At 33.8% G+C, this 15381-nt stretch overlaps 2 protein-coding genes across 5 annotated transcripts in view; both read right to left on the reverse strand.

The window, feature by feature from the left end:
* Window positions 1-10637: 10637 nt before the first annotated feature.
* On the reverse strand, window positions 10638-13431 carry LOC127120301 (serine/threonine receptor-like kinase NFP). Of its 3 annotated transcripts, XM_051050714.1 has the most exons (3): window positions 13291-13430; window positions 12303-12581; window positions 10638-12197 (listed from the first exon to the last, which is right to left on the reverse strand). In XM_051050714.1, the coding sequence occupies exons 1-3, from the start codon at window positions 13352-13354 to the stop codon at window positions 10873-10875; spliced, it is 1668 nt and encodes a 555-aa protein (XP_050906671.1). In that variant the 5' UTR covers window positions 13355-13430; the 3' UTR covers window positions 10638-10872. The 3 variants fall into 3 exon arrangements, with proteins under 3 accessions (XP_050906671.1, XP_050906672.1, XP_050906670.1); XM_051050715.1 differs by having other exon boundaries at window positions 10638-12581; window positions 13286-13431; XM_051050713.1 differs by having other exon boundaries at window positions 10638-12581.
* A 370-nt stretch (window positions 13432-13801) lies between these two features.
* LOC127120300 (pentatricopeptide repeat-containing protein At5g66631) overlaps window positions 13802-15381 on the reverse strand; it is a 2260-nt gene continuing 680 nt past the window's right edge. The window contains exon 2 of one of the 2 annotated variants that reach the window (XM_051050712.1): window positions 13802-15326. In XM_051050712.1, coding sequence (XP_050906669.1) covers window positions 13906-15326 — 1421 coding nt within the window. In that variant the 3' untranslated portion in view covers window positions 13802-13905. The other variant, XM_051050711.1, reaches the window with a different exon arrangement.

Consider the following 15381-nt stretch of genomic DNA (forward strand, 5'->3'; position numbering starts at 1 on the left):
TTTGCTTGATGTAACACGCACTTTACTTCTTCAAGCTTCTGTGCCATCCCGATTTTGGGTAGAGGCTCTTTCCACAGTCGTATTCTTGATCAATCGTCTTCCTTCTACGGTTATTGATTTTGATTCTCCTTTCTTTCGTCTTTTTAAAACTCAACCTGATTATAGTTATTTACATACTTTTGGATGTGTGTGTTTTGTTCACTTACCTCAGTTTGAACGAAATAAGCTTGGAGCACAGTCTATTCAATGTGCATTTATGGGTTATAGCAACTCTCATAAGGGTTTTGTGTGTTATGATGTGTCTAATCACCGCTTTCGAGTTTCTATGAATGTTACATTTTTTGATAATCAATTTATGTTTCATTCTCTTTCTCCTGTCACAAATGAAATTGCTATTCTTCCTAATTTTTCTGTTATGCCTCGATCTATAGAACGTTATAAACCAGGAATCACATATGTCAAACAACACAGAAAACAGGTTCCTACTGCCCCTCCCGACACAGATCCGCCACCTGATCCTGAACCGGTCAAACAACGACGTTCTAGTCGAATATCTAAAGCACCAGATAGATATTCACCAGATAGGTATGATTCCTCACATACTTCTCTGACCGCCTCACTGTCTAGCATATCTATTCCTACTTGTTATGCACAGGCTGTTAAAGACGTGCGATGGATAAAAGCAATGAATGAGGAACTTCAGGCTCTTCAAGAGAATCTTACATGGGATATTGTCTCTTGTCCCCCTGATATCAAACCCATAGGTTGCAAATGGGTGTATTCTGTGAAACTGAATTCTGATGGGTCTCTCAATCGTTTCAAGGCTCGATTGGTTGCCTTAGGAAATAAGCAGGAATATGGAACTGATTATGATGAGACATTTACACCGGTTGCCAAAATGACATTTGTTCGTACAATACTCTCCATAGCTGCTTCTAACGGGTGGTCTCTTCATCAAATGGATGTGAAAAATGCTTTTCTTCATGGTGACTTGACGGAAGATATTTATATGACTCCTCCTCAAGGTTTATTCTTGTCATCTAAGAGTGTGTGCAAGCTCAAACGCTCCTTATATGGCTTGAAACAAGCGCTAGAGCATGGTATGAAAAATTCCGCTCAACTCTACTTGGGTTCTCCTTTACTCATAGTCAATATGATTCTTCTCTATTTATTCATAGAACTTCTACTGGAATTGTCCTACTTCTTTTGTATGTTGATGATATGATTATTACTGGTTCTGATCATGCTTCGATTCAAAGCCTTAAACAACAGTTACAAGCATCGTTTCATATGAAAGATCTTGGTAATTTGCATTACTTTCTTGGTCTTGAAGTTCATTCTACATCCAAGGGCATATTCCTCCATCAACACAAGTATGCCACAGATTTAATTTCTATGGCTGGTCTACAATCGGCTAATCTAGTGGATACTCCTCTTGAGGTTAATGTTAAATATCATCGTGATGATGGTGATCTCTTGCCTGATCCCTTATTGTATCGTCAACTCGTGGGTAGCCTTAATTACCTGACTATTACTCGCCCTGACATATCTTTTGCTGTTCAACAAGTAAGTCAATTCATGTACTCTCCTCGTCATCTTCACTTGGCAGTAGTTCGTCGCATAATTCGCTACCTGAAGGGAAGCTCTCATCGTGGTTTATTCTTTCCCACTAGAATTGCTCCTAAACTGAGTGCTTATAGTGATGCTGATTTGGCAGGATGTCCTGATACTCGGTGATCTGTCACTGGTTGGTGCATGTTTCTTGGCTCTTCATTGATATCATGGAAAAGTAAGAAACAAGCGAGAGTCTCTAAATCTTCTACTGAATCTGAGTATCGTGCCATGTCTGCTGCCTGTTCTAAAATAATTTGGCTTCGTGGTCTTTTGGCTGAACTTGGATTTCCTCAAACAGAGCCAACTTCACTTTATGCGGACAATACAAGTGTCATCCAAATCGTTGTGAATCCTGTTTTTCATGAACGCACCAAACACATCGAAGTTGATTGTCATTCGATCCGTGACGCATATGATGACAGACTAATATCACTTCCTCGTGTCAGTACTCAGTTGCAGGTTGTAGATATTCTTACCAAGGTCGTTCCGCGTCCACGTCATCAGTTTCTTGTTAGCAAATTGATGCTCATTGACCAACAACATCAATTTGAGGGGGGATGTGAATAGGAATTAGTTTATCCATAGATTAAGGGTTTGTTCCTAGAATAAGGGAAACAAATCAGTGTGAATAGGAATTAGTTTATTCATAGGGTTTGTTCCTAGAATAAGGGAAACAAATCAGAAATTGATTTGTTCTCATTAAATGTAATTAATTAGTGTAATTACTTGTATAACCCTGTAATCTCTATATATACCAGAAATAATAATGAGAGAGGGATAAAACCTATTTTCCTGATAGTATATTCATTAACCAACTTTTATATTCAGTTAAAAGTAGTTATAAAGTGGCCAGGGTTGTTTCTCACAGCAAAATATATCATATAGTGCAGTAGGAATATTGTAACTTGTGGTGGAAGTAACCATTCAAGTATAAATAGTTCAATGAAATAGATCAACATCAATGAGAATTCATTTCACTTTCATGTTTATTTTTATTTCTCAATATGTTGATTTCATTAGAGCAATAAAATCAATTAAAATAGCTTCCAACAAAAGTTAGAATCACACTAGCTTAAATTTGATTCAAATTTGGTTAACTTGGTTTTCAAATTACCATCAATCAGTTCTTATCAACTAAACAACACATGGCTAAACTGTTTGAAATTGACCTCTGAAATGACATTCATTATTTCCCATATCTAAAAATAAGGCAACCATTGTATGGACAAATTGACTAATTTAGATTTTTCTTGTACTGAAGAATTTTTGTGGAATGTAATTTCTAATGACATTAAGGAAGACTTCACTTGTAATAGATTATCTCTATTACTTTTACTTTTATTTCTATTTAAGTAGGAATGTATCAATATTATAAACACAATTTTCAATGTATCAAATATCTATTAATGAATATGGTATCACATAGCTCCTAATATTTGGGATTCGCTTCCACATAAACCATAGTCGTTGCTACTAAAAAAATATTTCTTTTATTGCAGATTATTACTACTCTTTTCCAATAAATTTTTTCATATCGTCATTATTGTGCACTCTTTGTTTCGTTTTTAGTGATGTTTCACCTTTATCACTGTTTATTTCTGTTTTTTCCACTTCAACCGTTACTGGTAAGAGTTTTCATTGTCAATCTTTTACTACTATTTAAGCTATTTTCCTATGAATGCTTGGATTATTAATTCTAGTGATACTAATCATATGACCTTTGATTCCATATTATTATACTTGATGAGGGATCACATGCTCTTTTTGATGGAACTAGAAATATTGACTTGCAATATTCATTCAAGTTACAATATAGACTTCGTGTTACTACACTTTCCAACAATCCAATTTCCATCCATAAGTTTTTCCGTGATCAAAATTGTAAAGTAATATTTTTTAACTTCTCATTGTGTTCTTCATAACCTCGCCACGGGGGAGACGATTGAAACTTCTAAAGAATGGGAAAGTTATATTACTTCTCTAAGGATCCTGATGGTCCAAAGGTATTGTTCTCATATTTTCAGTTCGAGTATTGCTCTTCTCCCTCACAAATTTAACTTCAACATAAGCGTCTTGGATATCCTCTATTTTAAATAATTAAGTCTAAGTTTCTATCTTTGATCTTAAAATATTCTATTGAGTCTTTCAAATGTGATGTTGGTCAGTTAGCAAAACACAATCATTTCTCTTTTTCTTCCAATGTTCATAAAATTGTTGAATCGTTTAATGTTATTCATTCTAATGTTTGGGTACCTACATCTACTTATAATATATTTGGTTCAAAATGGGTTATTTATTTTCTTGATGATTGTACTCGAGTAATTTAGATTTTTTATGAGTATTAAGGCAAAGTACCTAAATCATTTATCCAATTCTATAATATGGTACAAACACAACTTCAGAAAGGTATAAAAAAATTCATTATGACAATGGTAAAGAATATGTCAAACATATATTTTTGAACTTTATTAATAAACATGACATTATTCATGAATTCAACAAAACAATGTTGTAGAAAGAAAAAAAATTGTCATTTATTGAAGTTGTTCGGTACCTCATATTTTAATTGTCTGTTCCCAACTCTTATCGGGTAAAGATAATACTTATTGCTACCTACCTAATTAATCGGGTCTCATCTCAATTCTTAGGTAATGTTAGTATTGTTCAATTTATGCTCTCACACTTTTATTTAGTTCCTATTTTATAGAACCTTGAGTCTCGTGTGTTTGGTTGTGTTGTGTTTGTTCATGTTCATAAATAATATCATAACAAGTTAGATATCGTGTTGTCAAATGTAACTTTTTGGGTTATGTACCTAACAAAAGAGTATACAAATTTTATCATTTTCTAAGTCATGATTTTTTTATCTCTAAAGATGTCACCATTCGTGAAAATGTATCGTACTTTGCTCATCCTCATTCTCAGAAGAAAAATATAAATGACCTAGAGTTTGAGTCTGAGTTCCTTATCCTCGGTCCTAGTCCCCCAAGAGCACATATAAGTGTTTCTAGTTAGAGTCTGTAAATGTTCTTTGTCTTCCAATGCCTTCTATTTTGTTGGAAATAGTGTCTTCAACAACAACTCTAGTGTATATAAGAACTAGACTTGACTTTCTCTAAAAACAAATTTAATCATTTAAACAGGAGATAAGTATTGAAAAATATTATTCTATTGGTGACTCTTAGATTTTTTATACTTGTGATATGGACCCATATGACTTACTTATTTCTTTGAGAGGGGATAAAAGATCACGTCCCTTTACATATAAATGTCCTATTTCAAAATTTGTCTCTTCTAAAAAAACTCTCTCCATAGTATCATAATTTCATTGCACTTGTTCACTCCGTGAGAATTCCGTCATTTGTTTAAGAGTCATTGAAAAATAAAAATTAGATATAAGTTATGGGTGAGGAAATAAAAGCATTTGAAAATGGGATTTGAGAGATTGTTGAGAGACAAATAGGTAAGAAGTCAGTTGGTTGCACATGGATATATACTATGAAACACAAGCGATATGGCACCCATGATTGGTACAATGCTAGACTATTGGGAAAATGATATACTTAGATATATGACATTGATAATGAGGAGACATTCAATTCAAAGACAAAGATGAATATTATTCTAATATTTTTATTTCTTATTTCTCTCTCTTATTGATAAAAACACCAACTTAATATAAAAAATGTTTTCTTATATAGAATCTTAGAAGAGGAGGTGTATGTAGAGATTCTACTTGGAATTGGTCGTACAAATGGAACCAACAATATGTGTCTATTGAAAAATGACTTATATACATTTAAGGAATCACCTTGACCATAATTTGGAAGATTCACAAAGGTCATGGTATGCTTGGGATATAAGAAAAGTCAAGGAGACCGCACTTTATTCTTTAAATATTCACAAGGTGAAAAATGAATTGTATTTCTTATATAAGGATAGATAATTAGAAGTTGTGACTTTTGAATCAACACACTAAGAACGTCTAGTTTAACTATGAATTGATCTAAGGAATTAGGAAATTATTGTGTAAATTAGTAGATGTACACCATGGAATTGGGTAGAGTGGCCTTATTAATTCTCCATACGACTTTAGCATATAATTAATATAGTAAATACAAAGTTCATCGATGGGTATAAGTAGGGGAGTCAAAATAAATATCTAATCGCCTTTAATCATTGAGTTTTATTCAAATAAATTTCTCATCATTATATTTTCATCAAAGCAATATTGAAAATGGTATACTAGATATATGACATTGATAATGAGGAGACATTCGATCCAAAGACAAAGATGAATATTATTATTTCTTATTTCTCTCTCTTGTTGATAACAATACCAAATTAATATAAAAAATGTTTTCTTGTATAGAAACTTAGAAGAGGAGGTGTATATAGAGATTCTACATGGAATTGGTCTTACAGGTGGAACCAACCATGTGTGTCTATTGAAAAATGAGTTATATAGATTTAAGGAATCATCTTGAGCATAGTTTGGAAGATTCACAAAGGTCATGGTGTGCTTGGGATATAAGAAAAGTCAAGGAGACCACACTTTATTCTTTAAATATTCAGAAGGTGGAAAATTATTTGTATTTCTTATATAGGGATAGATAATTAGAAGTTGTCGCTTTTGAATCAACACACTGAGAATGCATAGTTTAACTCTGAATTGGTCTAATGAATTAGGAAATTATTGTGTAAATTAGTGAGATGTAAATCAAGGAATTGGGTGGAGTGACCTTGTTAATTCTCCAAAGGACTTTAACATATGATTAATATAGTAAATACACCGTTCATCAATGGGTATAAGTAGGGGAGTCAAAATAAAGATCTACTCGCCTTTAATCATTGAGTTTTATTCAAATAAATTTCTCATTATTATATTTTCACCAAAGAAATATTGACACCCCCCCCCCCCAATTGTTATTTACTTTAATTCGCATTATCATTACCTTGTTAAATTTTACAATCCCTGTGGAGACAAATTTAATTTATTACTTCGTCAAGACTAGTACACTTGCTAGAATTGTCAATCATATACCTTGTGATTTGTATAATGTATTGACACCCCTATGTTTCTATGTTTACACAATGTGAAACTATATGTAGGATATCCTCGGGATGAAACTGAGGAATAGTCGCACTGTTGTACGGTTATTGAGTGTGGTGTAGAACATCACTCGATTAAATTTCAATATGTATTTATGTGTATTGAATGGCTATGTCAGCTAGTATGTTTGGATTGCAATAAGGCTCTGGTTTTGTGACATCAGGGTCGGGATTTATATTTTCAAATTATTATGTCTTGTTTTCATGTCTTTGACAAGTATTCATTTATGATAAATGTTTACGTTGATTCGAGTTAATGTGATGCCTTATTTGAGTGAATTGTCTATTACTATAATGTATGTTTCTTTATTATAATAAATATTATTCAAATCATACTTTATAAAAAAAAGAGTTTAGAGTGCCACATAGTTGGTATCAAAGTCAGGTTTGTCCATCAGGCCTTTGTGAGTAGATAGGCCTTTGTGAGTAGATGAAGTAGCGAAAGATGGAGTGCTTGTGGAAGTTATGGTAGATGAATTAGGAACGGAAGAGTAATTCTCAGAGAGATTTTACAACTTCTTCTTAACTTCTTCCATATTAAGTTTAGAAGTACGTGGATCAACCTTTGAGTAACAAAATTCTAAAGTAAAAAACTTTATCCTTGGGTCAAAATTTTCTCCTAGATCAAACACCACATTATAATCATGTCAATATTTCTCAAATTTCAACATCATATTAGTAGCCACTTTTTTAATAACATTGACTTTATTTTTCATACTTTCAATCAAAATACACTGAATTTTATAAATTTGTAAAAAATACAAATTAGAAGTAGGATTTGTGGTCTCATAAAATGGCAACAAGAATGCACATATTTTCTCTTCTCTTTTCCACTCTTCTTCTGAGGGACGGACCTTAAATTATCCATAGGACTTTAACTAACATATGACTAAGTTTAATCATTGAATTTTATTCAGTTAAATTTCTCATTATTATATTTGCACCAAAGTTATATTATTCTATGTTTACACAATGTGAAACTATATGTAGGATATCCTCGGGATGAGACTAAGGAATAGTCGAATTATTGTACGGTTATTGAGTGTAGTGTAGAACACCACTCAATTAAATTTCATTACGTGTTTATGTATATTGAACTGCTACGTCAGCTAGTATGTTTGGATTGGAATAAGGCTCTAATTTTGTGACATCAGGGTCGCGATTTATATTTTCAAATTATTATGTCTTGCTTTCATGTTTTTAACAAGTATTCAGTTATGACAAATGTTTACGTTGATTCAAGTTAATGTGATGCCCTATTTGAGTGAATTATCTGTTTTATAATGTATGTTTCGTTATTATAATAAATATTATGCCAATCATACTTTATAAAAAAATTTAGAGTTTCAAGTGTCACATAGTTGGTATCAGAGTCTGGTTTGTCCATCAGGCCTTTGTGTGTAGATGAAGTAGCGAAAGATAAAGTGTTTGTGGAAGTTGTGGTAGATGAATTAGGAATGAAAGAATAATTCTCAGAGAGATTTTACAACTTCGTCTTAACTTCTTCTACTTTAAGTTTAGAAGTACGTGGATCAACCTTTGAGTAAAAAAACTCTAAAGTAAAAAACTTTATCATTGGGCTAGAATTTGCTCCTAGACCAAACACCACATTATAATCATGTCAATACTTCTCAAATTTCAACATCATATTAGTGGTCATTTTTTTAATAACATTGACTTTGTCTTTCATACTTTCAATTAAAACACACTGAATTTTCCAAATTTGCAACAAAAAAAAAATACAAATTAGAAGTAGGATTTATGGTCTCATAAAATGGCAACAAGAATGCACATATTTTCTCTCCTCTTTTCCACTCTTCTTCTTCGGGACGGATCTTAAATTATCATCATGAAATCTAAGACTTGAAAATACACTTCAATAATTCAAATTACTTTCTAGCATCAAATGATTTGAGTTCCATCTTGTTGGAACATCAAAAGACAATCTAGATGAAATGTCAAAACCACTGATGAGTTTAATGCATTCCTTAAAAAAAATTGACTCTATCCTTTAAACCCTTCACATACTTGCCATTACCTCTAATATTTTCCAATGCATCTCCTACAACTTTCAGACCCTCATACATAATGATATTTAAAACATGCGCTGCACAACAGACACGAACGAACTCTCTATCATATTAAAGCAAATTTTGCAAGACAAATTATCTTTTCAAATTCAACAAAGTTATGAGGCAAATCATGCACAATAATGACCGTAACACACATTTCTCTATATACTTTTTTTTATCTATAGCAAGAGTTTTAAGCTTACCTTACAAGTCGATCAATGCTTGACCAGCATGAAAATAATTGATTTTTGGGCATCTACTCATATGATGATTTAGTGTCTTGGTCCCATGATTCTTACCACCTTCCATAAACACCTTTCCACAATCATTTCACTTTGCTCTATTAATGCCATTAACCCCACGACTGATTTTAGTGAAAAAATTTCAACAATCAACGGTAGTCATTTTGAACATCTTAGTTTCAGGTGTTTCGTCATCGCCTTCAAAATTTTCATTATCACACTCCAAATTTACCACAACAATTTCACCTTCAATCGTTTGTGAATCTATTTGAATCTTTCACCTATTAATCCAAAAAGTTCAAAAATAGAAAGATTGAGTTGAAGCTTACGTTAAATGTGTTTGTCTTTTGAAAGGAAGAAGGAAAAAACATAAGCAATGACTTGGATGATCGAATAGAACGACGCTGGAGTGGAAGGATAGACACGGTGCAGATGAAAGAAATGGAAAGAAACTTAGTTTTGGAATGACGGAATATGATTATATTTAACACATCTAGCGTGTGTCCGAGCCAAATATCCATATTTATAGTCTTTAACCCGACTCAGATATCATGTTAAATATATTTGGATCTCACCGCAAAAGATAGCTCAAATGGTGAGGTTGTCCTTACATATTTGTGCATTCAACAATATAAGAACCTAAACAATGTGAGTCTATTTATAATACTCCCCCTCAAAAGAAAGCTTTTTTTTTCATCACATACATCTATACCGCCGTTGCCACTTTTCAACGAGACACTCTATTCACGATCATATGGAATACTTTCGATACAATTGAGTCGGTCCCTTCACTCAAACCAGACTCAGATACGCTGTTGGGGAATCAATTCAAGGATCAACACGACATTTTTCACTTTGTGAACTTTCTTTTATGAGCAACACATATTTGTGAGAGACATACCATATACTCATCTAAAATCTTAAAGTGATAGATTTGTGAATTCTTCAACTTATAAATACTCAAATTTTCACATTTCTAACCAATATGGAACTTTTTCACACTACTCATGCTTGTTTTTTTTCCAGCACTATGTTATTGATTCATCACTTCTAAATTTCAAATTTTTAATCCCTTTGTCTTTTAGCAGCTGGTCAACGAAGTCTTGATGCTTGAGAAAGATTCTCCACATATATAGACGTGGTATTGTTAACTCAACCATCGATGGTAAGCGGTCCCTTCATCCATTATTGAAACACCAAAGAAGACTTTTGCATATATATACAAGATTTTAATTAAAAATGTGCCTTTAGCTATACATGAATACCCATCCCATCCCAAAAAAAAAGAGAAAAAGAGAGAAGTTATAGCTGACTTGCATCAACATTTTATGGGTGCCAAAGGCTTCCAAATCCTTTCTTGCAAAATTCATGTCTTCCATTAAGCTTCAATATTCACACTTAGGTCTTATATTGTAACAAAAAATAAAGAGAATGCCCTTAATAAAGGATGGTTGGAATAATTGTACCTTAATAATCAAATGATGAAACACTGATTTATCACAAAAATAAACAAATTAAACGTAATCACAGTGGTCAGGGTTGTGTTGGTGTCAGACACATATCGAACATCAGACATACTTTTTTAGAAGTGTCGATGACTAACATAATAACTGAAATTATTATGAGCTCAATAACAGGTTACAATTCACTTTACCGAAACTCGTGCTTTAAAGAATAACATGGAAAAATGAAATTTAGACTAATTCCCTTAATTAAAATAACCATATAGTTCCACACATAAAGATGTAATCAATAATCACCTAAACAAAGTAACCATCTTGAATATAAGAAACTGAAGCATTGATTTAGTGTTACCTTCACTTGAATGAATATCAACGAGCTACTATAGAAGTAACAACATGAGTAGCTTCAACATCTAAACCAGATGTCAAGGATCTTTCTAACATTGGTTCAGATGATGATTGATTGAGAAGAGAAAGACAAAGAACAATTTCTGCAATGCTTGGTCTTGACAATGATTTATCTGCAGTACAATTCACTGCCAAAGAAGCCAAACTAAGAGCATTATCAATAGGATAAAAATTCTCTAGCTTAGGATCCATCCATTTTCTTAAGCTCTCTTCTCTATTCCCTTCTAGATCAAAAATCTTCCAGAAATCCTTCCACAGAATAACCACCTCGCCATTTTCCATCGTTGTTATCGCTTTCTTGCCGGTAAGCAACTCAATCAGAACCACCCCAAAAGCGAAAACATCGATTTTCGGCATCATGGAATTTGTTGAAGTTCTGGCCATTGAAAAATTCGCTATCTTGGCCTTAAAGTTTGAATCCAGAAGGATATTACTTGTTGTGATGTCTCTGTGGATTATTCTTGGGTAAGTATGTTCATGCATGTATTGCAAACCAACTGCAACATCCACTGCTACTGTTATTCTCTGAGACCATGTAAGCGAGACCACCGAGTTCGAAGTTTTCGACAACTCTGAGAACAACCACTCATCAAGTGATCCATTTTCAGCATACTCGTAAACAAGGAAACAGTTTCCTTCGTTGTCGGAAGACACACCCATAAGTTTCACAAGATTTCCATGATTTACCTTCTGCAGAATTTTCAGCTCCTCAGAAGCATCTTTCTTGATTTTTTTCACTGCTAAAACTCTACCATCTATATTAGCCTTGTAAACAGATTCACCAATCTTACAATTCTCACTCAGGTTCATTGTAGCTTCCATGATCGCATCCATTTCATACATTGTTGGCTTGCTTACATAACCCGAAACACCTGAAAGTAACTTATCCGCAGTCTCCGCCAATGAAGTACTCCTATTCAATCTCTTCATTTTCAGACAATATACATAAACAAGTGATAGTGTTAAAACTACAACGAAAAAAGCACATCCTAGGCTAATACCAATTATAAAAGCAGGTTTTTGAGTGCTGTTTTTTCTTCCATTTGAAGATGGTTGATCAATTACCGGTAACTTTGTCACAGGGATCAAAATCGGAACATTGGTTGAAGCAGTGAAGTTTTGATTGTTTTCAGTAAACATATCCACTTGTGATGCACCAAACTTGGAACTTACACGGGTAACATTGTCATTAGCCTGCCACACATAAGTAATCAGATGCTTTATTCCTTTGCTCAACTGATTCTTCGAGGGGCATTTGCAGAATAAAGGGACAACAACTTTGATTTCTGGTGGCAATAGATTTGGACTTAGATTAGGGTTGAAATTTTCCATTTCCACATAATTTGTAAGATTCTGGTATGAAGTGGTTGAAACTATGAAATAGTTGTCACCTAGCTTGATTGTGTACGTGAAATTCGCGAAATAGCGATTTCTAGTGCAACCACAAGTTACAGGTATGAGTAAGACTTGGCCTTCAACCAGCTTCTTGTCCTCATCTTCTATGTTACTGGCTTTTGCAATGGATAAAGGACTCATATCAAATATATCTGATATGTTAGTTAGGCTCAAAAAGTTTGGAGACCGAGCAAAGTATGTCACATAGGTTTCACATGAAGGAGGTGAATCCACCGGGCATGAAAAGTTTGTTCCACTGAGTTGTAATGGTTGAGCTGAAATATTAGTGACAAAAAACATGAGTGCAAGAAAAAGGGCATGAGAACTAGAAGGAAGAAAGAAGATAGCCATTGTTGTGAAATTGTGAAGAAATGCAAGTTATGAGGAAGAGAAAAGAGAGTTTCTTATGGCAAGTAACAACCAAGACTTATTGTTATACCTCTAACTTTATATTTATCTCTTATTTGGACATATCTTTTGGTTTGATATTAAAAATATATGCTTCTGTCTCTGTCATTAGTTCTACTATTTTTCCTTTTCAAATCTTAGACACTGGACAAATCCAAATTAAGTATGAAATCATGCGCAGAATATAATAAAGATGGTAATAATAATATAGTTTTGTAATCCAATATGTCCTTACACAATGTCAGCTAGCTGGCTGGTACCTAAAGACTATCTAACTTGATGCCTTTACCATATTTTTAAGGGGCAGACTCACAAAAGATATGGTTTAAAGTTTAACAAAGGCCAAGTCTATTATATAGATGCTATTATAATATACACAGGCAATGAACAGCTAACAATGTTGACACTTCCAGTTACAATGGTTTTAATATATTAAAACACCTTAACAAACTCTCCATAATTTATATGTTCCCTATTTCTAGTACAAAGATAGTTTGGATAGAAACGACACTTACATCGCCACATAAGCTTGACTTCTACTAAATAAAATAGAATAAGATGTCGTTCTTACCCTACCCTTTTTTGCTTGAGTGTGGCTTTCTGTACTTGATAAGAATACAACAGTGTTAAAATTCTTCATGAACAACTTTGCCGCTTTTGTTGTCCAACCCGATTTGAAGGATTAGTCTTTATAGTTCCGTATAGAGAAACCCTTCTTACATAAAAGAAACTGATAACAATATATTAAAGAGATCTTGTAACCAACTTGTTTTGTAAAAAAATTAAAAGGAATTGATAATTGCAGTAAGCAACAGCAATAATAATAAATAAAAATCATTAGATTCCCCTCAAGTTGCAGAAATCAGCAAACGACTGAATGTAGCTTTCAACCAGAGGTTTATTCATCCTGTGATTGTGCCAAGATGATTTCTAGCACTTGACCAAGTGAATACAAATATATAACGAAGCATTAAGTATCCATCAGAACAAGAGCTAGTTCCTGAGTATCAACTAATGTTTGGCCAACAATACATTTTCAAAACTCAAATAATAACTGCAACTAACAACTTTTTTGCAACCTCTCCCAAAAGAATATCATAGGTTAAGGAATTTAGGTATTGTTTTTCACTTGATATACTTTGTGCTGATATTTCATGCAAGGTGAAGTACGCACCAATCATATAGCCCACTCTAGTCACCTTTTGAAGTAAAAGAATTTGAATAAATGTTAAAAACTCTTGTGAGATCTGCAGAACTGACAGTCCATACATGACCAGGCAATGCAGGTGGAAGAACCATATTCACTTCCTCACAGCTCTCTTCTACCGCTGCGGCCTCTCTTCGTCTCCCTTCTCTCCAGAGGCTCTTCACAAGCAACTCTTTGGTGGAAAAATCAGGCATCAACCCCGAATTCTTCATGTCTTCAAATAGCCTCCAAGCCAGTGCAGCTCTTTTCGACTTGCAATAACCTTCGATTAGTACCTTAAACAGATACGCGTCTGGTTCAAAACCACTCTGTCTGAGCATTGAAAAGAGTGTTTGTGCAGTTTTAATGTCACCAAGTTGTGAAAAATACTGCATTAGACCTGAAAATGTTTGGATATCTGGGCAAATGCCATTTAAAATCATCTCATCAAGCATTTCCAGGGCATCGGAATCCTTACCACACTTGGTTAACGTTCTTAAAAGAGACGAAAACAGAAGCATCATGTTAACTTTTGATATAGACCCACAAAGTATTCGATCATCGTTGAAAACCTTCAGAGCAGCATCAGCATTTTTTGAAATCCCATAAAAGTCAATGATTAACCTTAAGGTGCTGAATGGTAGTCTCATTCCTTCCATTCTGATCTTGGAGATGAGTTTATCAACTAACTCAGTACGTCCATGGCGAGCTAGAAAGGTCATGATTCTTTGCACCGTGTATATGTTATGAGTAAATCCAGGTTGATCCGCAACCCAGCAGAAGAAATTCCACGCAGTATCTGGTTTATTGAAACTTCTAAGTATCTTGCACACCAACCTAGTTGTCCATACAAACTTTGCATCCTCTAGCGCTGATACCTCATCAGGACTCCAATTCTGTAAGGCACTAGCCAGACACCGCGGATCCAGCCAGGGTTTCAAGCGGATCCCATTTACATGATCACATTGCAAAGCATCATTCCCGTTTTCATTTTCACCCTCGTCGTCATTCTCATCCTCATCACTACTATCATTAGAATATCTTACATTCTTGATTCTTTCATCCGGGCAAATTTCTGTAAACAAATCATCCATATCCTTAAGAAATCCCTCATCCTTCACCTGCTTCAATAACAAAGTCACGGTTCGATTAGGTAATATTCCATCAACTTGCATCTCGGTAACTAAAACTCCAACTTCATCAAACATTTTACTACCAACCAAACCTTCAATTAGAACTGAGTACTGTTTCAAAGTACGTTTAATCCTCATCAAAGGCAACAAATTAAAAACCTCAATGGCTTCTAAAAACTTCGCAGATTTCACAAGGTGCTCAATTATTATACTATAGCTTCTACAATTGGGTAGTGACCCTTCATCAACCATCTTATGAAACACTTCAACAGCTTCAAAATCCATACCTATTTCTACATAAAGAGACATAACAATGTTATAAGATTCAGTACATACACGGTTACTTGC

Source organism: Lathyrus oleraceus, chromosome 2, assembly GCF_024323335.1.
Source record: "Lathyrus oleraceus cultivar Zhongwan6 chromosome 2, CAAS_Psat_ZW6_1.0, whole genome shotgun sequence".
Classification (NCBI taxonomy): domain Eukaryota; kingdom Viridiplantae; phylum Streptophyta; class Magnoliopsida; order Fabales; family Fabaceae; genus Lathyrus; species Lathyrus oleraceus.